Source organism: Lupinus angustifolius, chromosome LG05 (genome assembly GCF_001865875.1).
Source record: "Lupinus angustifolius cultivar Tanjil chromosome LG05, LupAngTanjil_v1.0, whole genome shotgun sequence".
NCBI classification, from domain to species: Eukaryota; Viridiplantae; Streptophyta; class Magnoliopsida; order Fabales; family Fabaceae; genus Lupinus; species Lupinus angustifolius.
The window spans coordinates 24,116,087-24,132,212 of NC_032013.1; the positions used below are offsets into that span (position 1 = coordinate 24,116,087).

The 16,126-nt window shown below is 29.1% G+C and overlaps 2 protein-coding genes across 2 annotated transcripts; one reads left to right on the forward strand and one right to left on the reverse strand.

The window, feature by feature from the left end:
- LOC109347223 (transcription repressor OFP6-like) lies at positions 7,136-8,015 on the forward strand. The gene has a single exon (XM_019586928.1). It carries the CDS (start codon positions 7,278-7,280, stop codon positions 7,821-7,823), a length of 546 nt encoding a protein of 181 aa, XP_019442473.1. The 5' UTR covers positions 7,136-7,277; the 3' UTR covers positions 7,824-8,015.
- LOC109348301 (transcription repressor OFP13-like) lies at positions 14,475-15,390 on the reverse strand. The gene has a single exon (XM_019588683.1). It carries the CDS (start codon positions 15,291-15,293, stop codon positions 14,547-14,549), a length of 747 nt encoding a protein of 248 aa, XP_019444228.1. The 5' UTR covers positions 15,294-15,390; the 3' UTR covers positions 14,475-14,546.

Sequence of the window (16,126 nt, forward strand, 5' to 3'; positions counted from 1 at the left end):
TCTTTACATCATTTGACAATGTTGTATACCTATAATCTAGGTGCTTAGAGAAATATTTTATGTTGTGACAATTTCATAACCAAAATCTTTGTCCATTCACCCAAATAGTGATTGATTGCTATAGAGATCGCAATTCCAACATGGAGGAGAAGGCATAGACCACATACCCTTATCTTGGGGGGTTCTCAAGAACATTACAGACATGTCCTTATAACTATGTTCATATTTTATCTACACATTGAATTTAAAGTGTTGAGGCCGAAGCCTAATTTAACTTTGTTCTGTCTCTAGTCTCTTCTCTTCATGGCATTGTCTCTTCTCATACACATTATTTGGTTATCATATCAATCATTGTCTTGCAGCTATTTATCATGATTTGAATATCAGCTTTTGACTTTGCACAAATATAGATGCTATCGGATGGAGATCATATATCTCAAATGATGTTTCACTTTCTATCCTAAGTCAATTAGAATGTTACTTTTTAATTTTTTGATTTTTATTCTTATGTTAATATATAATTGACTTTTAAAAGAGAGTAAGATACTGTTAGAAATAAGTTATCTCACTCTTCAGTTGAATTCAACTACTCTCTCATACTAGATTCCTTATTGAAAAAGGAAGTAGAAATATAATTTTATAATTTTTTCAAAATTTTTAATTTAAAAATATGGACCATTACAATTTTGTTTGTGTCACATACTCACATGTCAACATCTTTACCTAGTATTCCTTTACTCATGATACTTACATTTTTATATTATTCAATTGTATATATATATACTAATTAAAAGATTCTCCTAATTAAAACTTCATCTTAGAATTGATATTCAATTTTCTCACTTTAATGGATTTAACAATCATTCAAATTGCAAGTTAACAATAAAAATAATATATTTTGATTTAGACATTCCTAATAACACACATTCACCATAGTCACACCTTATTTAATGTAAGAAAGGTAAACAAAGAAAATATTTAATTAACTTTCTAAAGAGAAAAGACTTATTTTAGTCCTTTAGATTTTTTACATATATCAATTTGATAAATGAAAAAGTAAAAAGCTTAAAATAATTGTCAAAAATATCAAATATGGTCTAATTAAATATTTCTTACATGTTTTATAAACTCTCATAAGAACTATTTTAACATATATTCACGATTTTTTAGTACTAACTTATAATTTTTAATTTTTTGGTAATTAAACTGATATTCACAAAAATTTATAAGGACAAAAACTAATATTTACTCTTTTTAAAATAACATGAGATGAAAATATTAACTTACCTTTGCTTCAAATGAGGTGAGGAAAGGGGATGATTTTATTAAAAAAGAATGGGAGAAAGGTCAAAACCAATGAAATTATTTTTCATATGTGGTTTAATTAAAGATGAAGGAAGGATAAATAATATTTGCTTTCCCTTTTCTCCTCTCAAAATTTATGAACTAAATACATATTTTAATTAAAACCCAAACCCTTATCTTCCCTCTCTTCAAACCAACCCAACTCTAAAGTGACAATCAATGTGGAAACGAAGGAATATTATAATAACACTGTTAGCCAACAAAGTTCATCACATTTGAGAAATAATTAAGATCCTTAAGCATGATGTTAAACATTTTATCCTTTGTGTATATTAATTAAAAAAATGAGTAATTCTTCGACTTTTAGGTAGAAACATGCTTAATGCACATCAAAATAAAAATATATATAATATTATGATAATATTCCACATATTTAACATATGGAGAACTTAATTATTTTTTAATAATTGTTCCTTAATTGTTAGGGAAATTAGTACTAACAATATCAAAAAATTTTAATTTTGTATTCATTTTTATTAATATTAAATAATAAGAAACATTAAAAGATTTTGTTTTTTATAATATTCAATTCATATATATAATAATAATTTTTAAAAAGAATATACTAAATGAATTTAAAAGTATACTTTTTTTCAATAAATTATTTAAAATTTCCCATATCTATGATCATTACTTTGAAAACAATTTGTTAATAGGAAGTCATAAACACCATGGAAACAAAAAGATGTTTTAAAGTTGCAAAAAAAAAATTAATTTTTCCATTAGAAATATATATTGTTTATCATTAATATCAAGAGCTTAAAATCTATATACTGTCAGTGTAAAAAAATTTATACTGTCAGTATATCATCCACCATTAATATTATTTTTATTTAAGAATCAATAATAAATTAACATATAAATGATGGATGATTTATTAATAGTGTATATTCATATTAAATCCTAATATAAAATGATGAATGACTCTTTGATACATATAATATATATAAATGATACATTATGAATATAAAAACTTTAAACGGAGTTGATAAATATTAAACTCACATTATTATAAAATTATAAATGATGGAGCATTTCTTATTTATTAGTTTTTTTCGAACACTAGAATCGCCTACACCGTGTTAATTTCTCACTAGTACAAACACTATCTCATTCCGCCGCCATGTCTGACTCCACCGCCGCCACAATCACCACCACAACAACCACCCTCCGCCGCCACAGCTCCCTCAACACACCAAAGAGAACTCAACCGCTATCTTTCTTATCTAGATCTCTTTACAACTTGAATCTCGACACTCTCAATCCTCCACTCTCCTCATCATACACATCACTCAGAGACATTCTTCCTTCCACCGCCGCCACCAATTCTCCCACCGCCACCGCCGCCGCCTCCTCCTCCTGCTATGAGATACCCATCCGCAACCACCTTGTTAAGCAGGCTGCTTGGGCTTACCTACAACCAATGTCTGGTCCCGTTACTTCCTCCCCCGCCCCTCACTCCCTCCGCCGTCTCCGCCGTCGGTTTACGGCGTTTGTCAGCTTCATCAACCACCACATAATTCCAACTGTTTCGCAAGTTTTTCATCGGATATTACATGCACTCTGTGCCAGTTAGGTTCATCATGTAGAGGTTGAAAATAGTCAAAGGTTGATTTGTTGTATATTTGTATTCATGTAATTGTCACAAATACAACTGGGATTTTAATTAATTACAGTATAATTTTCAAGTTTATTAAAATTGCAATATTATTCATCACATCATTATAAGATATGTAGAATGTTTTGATATGTATCACATCATTATAATATATTTTGTAAACATCTTTTCATGCCTAAAATGCATTGTTCTCGTGGGGTATTCTCTCGGGTAAGATCCCGTTGAATTCTTAGGATTATTAAAAAATCAAGTCAATTTATGTGAATAATACTTGTTGAAAAGTATAATTGTGTATCCCAAAAATGATTAGTTTATTAACTTTATGATGATGTGACAAAGAGTAATATTTCTTATAAAAATTTTAAAATTAAGAAAATTAACTATTTAGTTGAAAATATAGAGTATTATGATCACGTGGATAAATATTTTGGTTTGATGCAAGTCGTTTCTCTGAATGATTGATAATTTGATATTCTTCACGTATAGAATTTTGTTTTATCTTAGTGCCTAAGGTATTGTTTATTGGTGACATGTAGTTATTAAATTCTAAGAAATTATTTCAAGACAAATTTATTTTACGAGACCATGTTAATAATTATTGTTGCAATTGTAATCATAATTGCGGTTATTGTATTTACTATAGGTAATATCTGAAAAATTCAACTGTCATCATAATCATTCAGTTTGTAATTGCCCTAGTTGACTAGCATCTAGAGTGTAACTCGTTTTTTTTTGTATGATTGAAATTGCCAAGCCATTTTTTAAAACTATTTGCTCAAATTGTTGTTATGACATACAAGTAGGGACAATGATCAACTGTCTTTAAAAGTATTTTATTCTTCATTCTGGACTATATTTTATTTTTGATTTTGGACCAATCAGATTTTCAGATCGCAGAAAAGTGACTTTTGATTGAAAAGAGAGGTGACAACACTCTTTGGTCCACAAAAAAGAGAAGAAATATTTCAGCACATATGTCACAACTTAGAAGCATATCAATCCATTCTCTTTTACTAGGCTTAAAGTGAATATGTACATATAAAGCCCACATGTAAGTATTCTGTTTGGAACTTTGTTGTGTACGAAATGTTAGGAGGGTTTTTGGTGTTGATGGAGGACTTGAAGGTCAAATCCACTTCTTGTTCTTCTTTGCAACTATGTTCACTGTTTGTGTTTTTTCTACAATATAGTACAATTCTCATTAGTAATAACAGCATAAACAGACATATAATTAACAAAGACAAGGTATAAGTTACTTATAACTCCAATAATTTTGTTTAGTTTATTAATGTCCAGATGTATGTTATCTTTATTTATGATTTGCTAAGACTTGGAGAAACTTATTGCAATGATGTATTCAATAAATATGACATATATGGGAAAGATTGAGTTAAGATATTCTCTATTAATAGAGAGATAAAAACTTTAAAAAATAAATAGAAATATAATTTTCAATGATATATTTATCTATTTAATTATAATAAAATTACACTTTTATTATTAAAAATAAATGGAGAAACATGCATCTCCCGAATACGTCTTACTCATTCCCAAAGTCAATCCATTTAGACATTGCCGCACCTCTACAATTTGACATGGTACACATTACATTTCTTAACTTTTGTGGGATTCAATTTACACGTAAAACAATTTTTATAATTTGATCTGAACCTTTCAGATTAAAAAAAGAGAAGGTAATTATCAATCTGTTTTGATAAATTGTTATTGTTGCTTATATTTTGCAGTGTTGCTTATATCTTGTGGATACACTATTTTGTACAACACTCTATTTATCACAATCGAGAAGAAAGAAAAAATTAAATAAAATCCCATTAAAACATTGGTGACAAATAGAGTAGTACAGAATAATCATACAATAGATATCCCTTCACTATTACTAGCTTTGGTGTTGGATTTGATAAGGGTTGAGAAGAGGGAAGAGATTAATTAAAATGAAATAACATTATTATGAGTTTTACAACTTTGATCAGATGAGACAAAGACTTTGGATAAGTGATCCTCGTTATACTTCGTATCGTTTTATAAACTATAAACTAAAACTATTTATTTAATATTTCTTAATTGTGTTTAATATAGATTACTCAACATAGATTACTCACTAATTCAGATGAAATGAATAAATGAAATTAACTTCTAGTGATGAATGACATTTAGTTTAAGTATAACTCAATATAAATATATGATTCTGCAGACAAGTCTAAGCTAAAAACAAAGGAAAAACTAATAATACAAGTTTGACAATATAAACTACAGACAATAAAAACTAACTATGAAATTAAGGAGACTTTGTCTGAATTGATTTCTGAGAGATGGTTTCTTATCAGCAAAAAATATTTTTTTTTGTTTCCCAAAGGTATTCTCGCACCGGAGACAATCTTATCTGAACCGAGAACATCCACAGGTAGCGGAGATTTTTTCCATCCACGAGACATAAGCTGAATCATAATTTCTAACATATTTCCTACTTTTTACACTTTTCTATATAGAAAATGTGATTATCTTATTTATGTTCATTTTTAATCTTAGCCGAATTTGGAAACCCAGGCCAGTTTGCTTGGTACTCGAAGCCCTAGTCTCTGATTTTATGAGCGATTCAAAATTCTATACCGATGGGGTGAAATCGAGTAGTTCATTTGACTGATTTTTGTTTTATCTGTCCCATGATTCTGCTTCAATTTTTGAAAGCAATCAAATTAAATAACAAGTATATAAAATAATGGGGAGGATCATTTAAACTTACTATTCATCCTAACAATTAATTATACGAAAATCTAATGATTTAAATTAGTGAGTAGATCTAAATTATTAGATGTCTATAAAATTAATAACTAGAATCAAAAGTAAATTTAAAAAACTTATTCATAAAAATTACACAAAGGTATACTTATATAATTATATATGATAGTATTCATGGGTTGTTTTTAATATAATGTCCATTGCCTCTAATATCTATATATTAGTATAAAGATTTATATACAATAAACATATCATTCATTATATATTTGTATTACATTTTTTGAAAAATCAATAATAATTAAACATAAATGATAAAATTATATAATAATAGTGTATAAAACTCATTTTGATCGAATACGATGACTCATGACCATCCAGCATTAGTGTCCTTACCAATGCCCCAAGGCCCAATGCAATGTCAGATTCTATTTGTCCTTGAAGTTTGATCTTCCAAATCTCATATTTAATTCGTAGTTAAAGTAGCCATTGCTGCTCATTAATTGATTCCCATCTTCATCTCATCTCAAGAAAATGACCAACTTGAATATAAATGCCTCAAATGGATATGATTCTCAATGCACATGTGATTCTAAGGCCAATCTTCTATATACCTCAATGAACATTTGTTTATAGCAAATAAAATCTGCGGTCCAGATCTCTAATATCATCAATAATGTTTAGCAAGTAGGTTAGAATCATCATTTTCATATATATTATGTTGGCACCTTTTATGTCACATGCAAAACTAATTAAGGCCCTCCTTCCTTGGTCCTTCTCAACTAAGTCATACTCATTAATTAACAAGAAGGAGCATTAGTTGGTAAATGTCATTGTTTTTTAAACATGATTCTATGGAAAATAAATGTTTGAGAGTTGAAGAAAGATTACATGTCCAGAAAAGTATCTCACTATCTCCCTAGCTAATCAAATTTCATCAAGTAATATGAAAATAATAATTTTTGTTTTTATGACTTTTATTTTTAGTACCTAAAAAAATAAAAGAAAAAATAGAATGATGTAATATTTTTACTCTTTAAATATAATAAGAGAGTGTTTTTATCTTTATAACATGCACAAGCAAATGCAATAACTCATCTATGTAGATGATTCTTTTCCCCAACTTTGATGGAATCTAAATCTTGTAAACCAAATTTTTTTTGTCTTTCTGTATCAACCCAATAATATTTTAAAAAAATACTTAAATGTGTTAATATTATTAAGTAAAATCCTATTTAATTGATATAATGAAATATAAAACTTTTGCTATAAATTATTTGGGTTAACTTTCATGATCTCTCTTTCTCTTTCTGAATATATTACTTATTATTACTACATGTTTAATGATTGGGGAACACTGTGAGTGCAAAAATAAAATATGAAAAATCAAACCATGGCCATAAATAACAACGCCTCTTTCCAAAGCTATACATCTCAGTCTTTTTGAAAAGCTCTACTTCCATATATTTCCTTCCTTTTCATGTTATGTTTTCTCAATTTCTGTAGCAGTCACACAATAACATAGAAAAAACAAACACACATGTCTACCTCTAGAAAGAAGCTTCTCTTGAACACAGTTTCAGTGAAACTAGGTTGTGGAAGCTGCAGAAGACCAAAGTTGAGTAACATTTTCCACCCAAAGCCAAAACCACAGAACCCCACTTACTCAAAAAACAAACTTTACAACCATTCATCTTCATCACACAGTACTACCCCAACCAAAACTACCACCACATTCTCAACATGCTACATTGATTCCTCAAACTTTTCAGAGTCAGATACTCATGTTATGGCACAGAATACAGTAGGGGGATTTGGAAGAAGTGGAAGAGAGGGTGTAGCTGTGGAGAAAGATTCTGATGACCCTTATTTGGATTTCAGACATTCCATGCTGCAAATGATATTGGAGAATGAGATAAACTCCAAAGATGATCTTAGAGAACTTCTGAACTGTTTTCTTCAGCTGAATTCACCCTATCACCATGGTGTTATAGTTAGAGCTTTCACTGAGATCTGGAATGGTGTTTTTTCTGTTAGGGCCAAGTCACCCAGGTTTCACTTCAACCGAAAGGCACGTGAGTTCTAAGCATTGCATGTGCTAATGGTTCATTATATTAACAAGTTGTATAGTATTAGAAGATGTGTTAAATTCTATGAGTTGTTTCAAATCTAGTTGTTTGAGATTAGTTCTTGGTTAGGCATAGTTTCTAGATGAGACACTCCTATTTAAAATTAAAACATGTATAAGGTTGTGTTTGTGTTGATGGGAAGAATGTGTTATATATGGATGGGAGTGTCTAAAAATTGATGTAATAGATAGTATCCAAGAATTTCATGTTGAACTCTCCTCATGAAGGGATATGTTGGTTCTAAGGACCAATTAAAATAAAAATAAAAAATTAATATTCATGGTTTTTCTATTTTTATTCATTTTAATTGGTTGGTGATATTAGTATTGTAAAATCCTGTTTGTGTTGGCCTATTCAATTGAAAAAAAGGTGAACTGGTCCCAATACTATTACGTAATAATTATACTGATCATATAATCATATTGGTCAAAACTAACCAAATTTAATCAAAATGATCATACTAGTGGTATTCAAGTGAACTATATGATCATTCGATTTTTATTTAAAAATATTTTTAATGAAAATAAAAAATATTGATTTTTCAACATTAATATTACTATATTATTATGTATATCTAATTTCATTGATATTCAATTTAACTACTAAATCATAGTTAAACGACTTTATCCTATACCTAACTGATTTAATAACCGAATGATATTAATAACATTGGGTGACATGGTTAGAGATATCATATGATTCTCCATATTTTGGTATTATTACAAATGTAAAACAATTTTCCAAAGTTCGTTTTCCAAATCCAATGAGATAAGAATAGAAACAACTTTTGTGACAGGGCGCATTTTCCAAAGTTTAGCATTAAAGTTAGTGTTTAATGCTTTTCATTGAGATGAGAATAGAAACTTTCGGGACTGACTCAGTGAGTTTTCCAACGTTGACATTAAAGATTCCTCATTTCTTTTATAATTTTGGTTTTATTATCCTCGGCCTTTGAATTAAATTTAAAGAATAAACAAAATTGAAGAGTTGAGAAGAATAAGACCTTTTATTTTAATTTTAGTTATCTGTTTTACAATAAAAGTAATTGGAGTCAGAAAATAAGATGATGTTAATTTTTTTCATGTGATTGTCCAGAGAAATATTAAGAGAATAGGAAAAGGGGGCAATATAATTTTTTTTTATCTCTTATGGTAAAAAGAAAATATAGATGATAGAAAAAGAAATGACTATTTTACATAGAGAAAAAGATATATACATTCACATTGTATGAATATTATACATTGTTATTACATCATTACTAATAATATTTAATTATTATTGATTTTTAAAAAAATATAATCTAAATGAATGATAATGATGTAATGACAATATATAAAAATCATACATTATTAGTGTATACATTTTACAACCTTCTTCCATCATATACACTTTATATCTTATGTCCAATCAAGTTTTTCTTCGAGAAAATTACTTATTTTTGTTATTAACCTCAGTTTTTCTGATTTTTTTAATCATTTAGTTTTAGTCCTATACTAAATTAAGCGATTTAGTAACAAAAAATTAATTGATTTAATTATTTAGTTTTAGAAAGTAAGCTAAGTGATGACTCATCACAAGCTACATTAACATAATGTAGATATATTATAACAATCAATATAGAAATTAAAGCCAAATGTTTTAAATTATAAAACTTCATTCAATTCTAAATTTTTTTTTGATCTAGCGTATCCTATTGTGCACCAAGTATATAGAAATTATTTTTTTAGGTGCGTCTACTTCTTCTAACAAGTGTCACATCCAAGAATCCAAACTTTAACTTTTTTATCTTTCTAAAGATTTAACGGAATTTAATTAGTATACATAATTTATTTCATTCTTAGGTTGCTAATTTAGATTACATGAAGAAACTTCTAGGCCTACAAATTACAAACATTTTACCTTCATATCTTATTTACACAATTTGGGCTGTCATGTTAGCCCAATGATTCAATGAAAGGTGCGTTTGGAAGATGGGTTCCGATTACCAACAGACATATGAGAAAAACAACTCTCAGCTAAAATAAACAATAAAAATCTATAAAAAAAATCTATAAAAAAAATCATAAAATGATTGCTATAAAATTGACACTTTGCTTTATAGAATTTACTGTTAATTTAGCGAGTCACATTTCTCATGACCATTAATTTCGTTGTTGGGTAGTACCATGATAATTATACTCTATATTTATTCATGAAACTCTAGATAACAATAGAAAATGATAAAATAATATATGTGAGTCCCTAAATAAACTCCTCATAGGTTGTATTAATGCAAAATTTCCCATCATACTCCTACATGAAAATTATTGTAACCATACATTATTATTGTCGCCATCCCATATCATTGTCATCATTATCCACTGTTCATCAAACAGAATTTAAATCATTAAACTCCACAAATATGATTCGGGCTAAGTGAAAATTCATCCCTAGACACTAATTTAAGGTAGTAGGAACTTGAGATTAAGTTTCTCCTTGGTCACATTTCTAGTTAAAATAAAATGGAAAATAAATAGCTCAGTCTTATCTCACCAAATAGTAGTATTATAGTTAATATTTATGTACCAATAATGTAAAGATTTATATATAGTCAGTGAATTATCTATCATTCATTTGAATTATTTTTATTTAAAAGTCAATAATAATTAAAAATTAATAATAGAAAATACAATGATAATATAAAAAACTCTTACACGACAATTGCATCTCCTACCGGAATCTCCCAAGCTCTTGGGCATGTAAAAACCTGTGGTGTGTCTGTTTATTTGTCTGGATGGTCACGAAAAAAAAAAATTAGTAAGCCCCGCACGATTTCCACAATAAAGATAAAAAAAATTGTTATATATAAAGACGACTACATTTTTTTATTAATAATTATTTTAATTTTGCATTTGTAAGCTAATTATTTATATATCATTCTAACGACACCATAAATTTCATGATTTATTATTTTTTTCTCTAACTATTTGTATGTTCCACAAGAGACGTTTCTAATTTTCTATCATACTTGTACTACAACTAGTTCTTCTCTCTATACACAAAATTTAAATTCGACTTACTAAGTATGCAGAGCAGAAATATATCACTCTAATCATCCATGGTTTGTTACGTGCTTTATTATGATTCTTATGTAAATTTTTATTTTACAAGATATAAATATTGGAATGAGTAATTAATTGATTTAGGAAGGACAATAATCTCAAAGAAAAGTTGTAAATTTTTATATCCTTCATAGGGTCACCTATTGCATGTAATGGTATGAAATTACAAATTTACAATTAAACCATAGGACTCTTCCAAAAGTAGTTTAGCTTTGACAAATTGCTTTAAAATCTTAGTGCAGTAAATAATATAAAGTTAGATAGGAGTACATTTTATTTCTTCACTTTATAGGTTAGCTCACTATAAAATTTAATATAATCTTACAAGACATGAAATGTTTTTTTTAAGAGTATAAGACATGAAATATTAAAATTTGTGTCAGCATCCCTGGAAACACTATGCTCAAATTCTACATTTACTTGGTTAGACGAGAAATGGAAATTTAAAAATGTATAGTGTGTAGGTTTAGAAGCTTCAGTGCAAGACAAAAATCATAGACGAGGAATCTAATGCTGAACAATCTCCTTTTTTTGATCTTTGTAAAATGTGATTTACGTTAAAACAAAGCAACATTGGGTACGCAAAAAAGACACGAGAGTTTCGAGCTAACAAGTTAATTTGTCATTTATTACTAGGTTGACTCTTTTAACATTGGTCCCAACCCTTCTCATTTTTGAGTTTGAGTTCAGTGATTAATGGGAGATTTTTCCCAATTAAACATTACAATGATTGTTTATTACATGCTTGATCGACCCATGAAAAAGTGGCCATTTCTTTTACACTCGGAAACTGTATTACATGTGAATAAAAAAATGTCTAACGAGGCACATTATTTGGGTGGCCTTTATATTTCCTTCTATCAATGTTTTTTTGTCAAATTCTCTCATGATGGTTTTAGTTTTTTTAACAAACATTACTTTATTACACACGTAAATTATTGAAGAGCTTAAGTTTGCCTCTATTTTTACTTGGGAAGTGAAGAGGATATGAACGCCACTATTAAATAGGGTTGCACATTGGTCTAACATAACCAAGAAAACCAAGTGAGTCAATCCAACCAAACCCCTATTTAATGAGTTGGTTTTTTCCCTCTAGAACCAATTAAGGCTGGTTCTTGACATGGCTTTATTTGAAACAAAACCAACTCATAGAATCAAAGGAACTAATAAAAATAACACAACTACCTAATTTCCCTAAGTGGAATATTTGCATACTGACACCCTAAAGATTTATATAAAATCAATACATCATTTACTATTTATTTCTATTAATTTTTTTTGAAGAGTTAATGATTATTAAGCATGCATGATAAATAATACACTAACAGTATATCAAACTTATTTATTGTCAATACATATATTTTTTCTCAATTTATTTTACTAAAACTAATTTGTTATGTGTTTCCCTAAATCTGTCTAATAAACTACCTTGGTCCGATCATAATAAAACAAAAATAAATAAAGTCATGAATGTTTAATTTTTTAACTAATGTGACATATCGTGATTGGTTTGCGATAGACTTTGGGGCATGTTTGGGAACATTAGATTCTTGTTTGCAATTTAGAGGGAGAATAGAGTGTAACTAGTAAATTGAGATATTCTATCCTATTTTAAGAGGTATGAGCCAATATCATCAATATGATATTAACAAATATGTATCAAATAAAAATAAAGTTAATTTTTAAAAGTTAATAATATTACACGAAGACATAAAGACATAATTATTTTGATATAGATAATTTGCATTCACAATTAGCTAGCTAGTAGTGACTAGATTTGGATATTTCCATTGTTACTATTAATCACTTAGGGACCTTAGGTTGCACCCTTGATGTTCTCTTCATCATCAACATGTCCCCTCTCTTGTTTTATCCAACATCCACTAGAATGCTTGAAAGTGAGTGACAATTATTTAATTTAATGAGAATATATACAATTTATTCTAGGATCACAATATCCTTTAGGAAAAACAAGTCAAGTAAGATATGATAGTTATCATTATACGTGAATATAACTTAAATTACACTAGTTATTTTCAATCTCTTAACTGTTTATTTTTTAAAATCCAACTGATTATAATTGTACAACTTAAAATTATGTAAGATTCATTTTTTTCACTACCCCTATGGTTCATTGGATTTAGAAAAAAATGAATAGATGAGATTGGATATAACTAATATAATTTAATTTAGGTGTAAACTAATTCCTTCTCGTATATGAATGTAATATGTATAGGTACGAGTGGACATGATATTTTGAAATATATTGCTTGGATATGAACATTAATTTGTTCCCATTACAAAGCTGAATGTCAGTATTTTGTACTCTTCCTCAATCTTGCAGGCAGCTAATGTAAGATTCTCGAAAACATGGATTATATTCCAAAATTTACACATACACAAGAGACATATCGAGACAATGTTGCATATGATGATATGCCACATAAGAAATAAGCCTATGTATTCATATTCTCAGCTTCTTTCTCTCGAGTCTGGCCCATGAACATGATAATTCTCAGTTTTGTTCAGCTGGACCACCTCAAAATTCTGCGCTGGATTTGTACCCCTCATTTGATTATGACTCCCAAATTCAAAACTCACGGTTATGATTCCATCATCATGATAGATAGTGTAATGTATCTGATGGTTGATGACTAACTATCCAACTACAAATAATGATCTTTTATCTCAAACCATGTAGCACATAAATAACAGTAAAAAACAGGGGGAAAATGTTCAATTTTTCAATTGATGTAACATATTTTTATTGGTGTGGAACACAATTTGGTATATGGTTTGGGACTACAATTCTTGTTCCGCAAATATAAGGACTGAGATCACATGTCCCAAATAGTGTTTCAAGCTAATGACCGAGAATGGAACATGGAACAAGTAATTTCTATCCAAATATAAGTCTATATGAGTTACAATTTACACTTTTCATAGGGACAATCGGACAAGAATCATTTGTTTTCAATGATGTCATATTCTCTGTCCCGGGTCAGTGACGTATTGTCACATGAATAAAAGAAAATTTTTAAAAACAAAATGTAACATTCTAATTAGCTTGAAACAAAAATAATATATCGTTCAAGACAAATGATTTTTATCTGGTTCATAGTCCAATCATATTTACTTGAATGTAGACATTAAACCAATTGTTTTTTTAATTTAGGTTTGAACACAAAAACATCAATAGTTTTCAACACACACAAACTTAATAAAATGTCGTGACTTTAATTTTATAAAAAAAATAATAATATAATGCCGTTGAAGCAAAGGACACAAACCTAACCAAACCCTCATTTTCTTATACCATGTTCCTATGTTTTCATTCATCAATTATTATTAAAAACATCATGTTAGCTGAGAAAAACTATGTTTAGGTTGAGAACCAAAAGTGACAGTTTATTGCAGTGAAAGCAATAGAATGTTTGCCGTCAATTTTTGCCACATATGTATAGATTGATAAGAGATAATGACGTTACAAAAATGGTAATAATAATCGTAACAAGTTTGTTTTACAAAAAAGAAATGTTACTTATACAATACTGAATATACATACAATTCCCCTCAACCTTAAAATGAAACATCGGAAGAGGAAGATGAAGCTTTTTCATCTTCATGTTTAATCACCTCCTTAACTTGTTCGAATAACAAAGATGAACTAGTAGTACTATCAACTTCCTCCTCAGCTTCCAAAGAAGAAACACAAGGAGTGCTATAACTAGAAGAAGATGAAGAAGCCGGAACAAATTCAAGATTAACCAATAAATCAACAAAAGCACTAACAATATAACCATGACTACTTTTTTCATTGACCCTCAAATACCAACAAAAAATCTGTTCAAGATTCTTCCAATCCTTCACACCATGAGTCTCTACTATCTCCTCCATGGACCTTCGAAAATCCACATAAGGGTCTTGTGAATCCATAGTAAAAGCAACACTATCTTTGAATGGAACCCTACCTCCACTTTTGGCCTCTAGTATAGAGCTAGTCTCATCTAGCTCGAAGAATAAACGGTCAGACCGTGATTCGCGAATCACGGTCTCCGTTGAATCTTGACCTCTTCTGGATGCTTCAGAAGTGGTTGAGAAGCTATTAGAGTCAGGAGAGATAGTGAAAAGGGATTCAGAACTTTCAACCACGTCCATGGTGGGATTGGTGGCATTTAAATAGACAGGGTTAATGGTTTTGAATATGCAATTGTTGTCTCTAAAGGAAAGGGTTCTTGGTTGGTTACAATATAGCCAAGGCCAAGAAGAAGAGGACTTAACTTCTGAGTTGTTAAGAAGAGAAGGGACCTTCATTTTCTTACCCATCTATAAAAACATTCTTTGGTAAAGAGATGAGGAATCTGAATTCAAGTGAATTTTTGAGCTCTATAAATGTGAGTTAACTTCATTGCTGTGGGGGAAGATTTTAAAGGATCGGTGAGAGTGAGACAAATTTGGGGGAAAGTGTGTTATATTTTTGTGTTGTTACTTAACTACGTGAAGATTGTATTTGATATATTTACATTATATTATCCGTAATTGAATAACTTTGAAAATAAAAAAACCAGCAAACGAAAAAAATGCACTTTTTTTGCAATAATTGGATAGCTTTTAAAATAAAAACCAGCACATGGTATATTTATATTTTATTGTAGTTTTTTAGTACACCTTCGCTTTTATTTATGATTTTGGTTGTTTATCATTGACTAAACTTTAGAGAAGACTTAGTTATTATTTCACATATACCTATGGTGTTGTTTGTGTCTACTTGCTCATAAATATGGATGAAATTATCTTACACTTTGCCTAAAATGAGCCTAAACGTTTGTTGTATATGTCGGCTTGAGCTTGACGTATTAGGTGTGATTAGGCTTTTTATTTGTGGGGGTTCTACAATGCTTCCTTTGAGCTTATTCACTCTCCTTTTGTGTTCTTGTTCTTCTTCAACCTAGCTCTTGATACCAAAGTTGTTGGAACACAAAACCGAAACAGAGAAGGAAGAAGTTGGCTTTGAGAGAAAGAAAGAATGATAGTGAAAACAGAAAGAAAATGTGCAGATTCAAAGTGTGAGAATTAGAGAAAAGTGTATGCAAGAAAAGAGAATTCAATCTTCTTCATTATTGATCAAGTTACACAAGTTGCTATTTATAGTAAGCTAG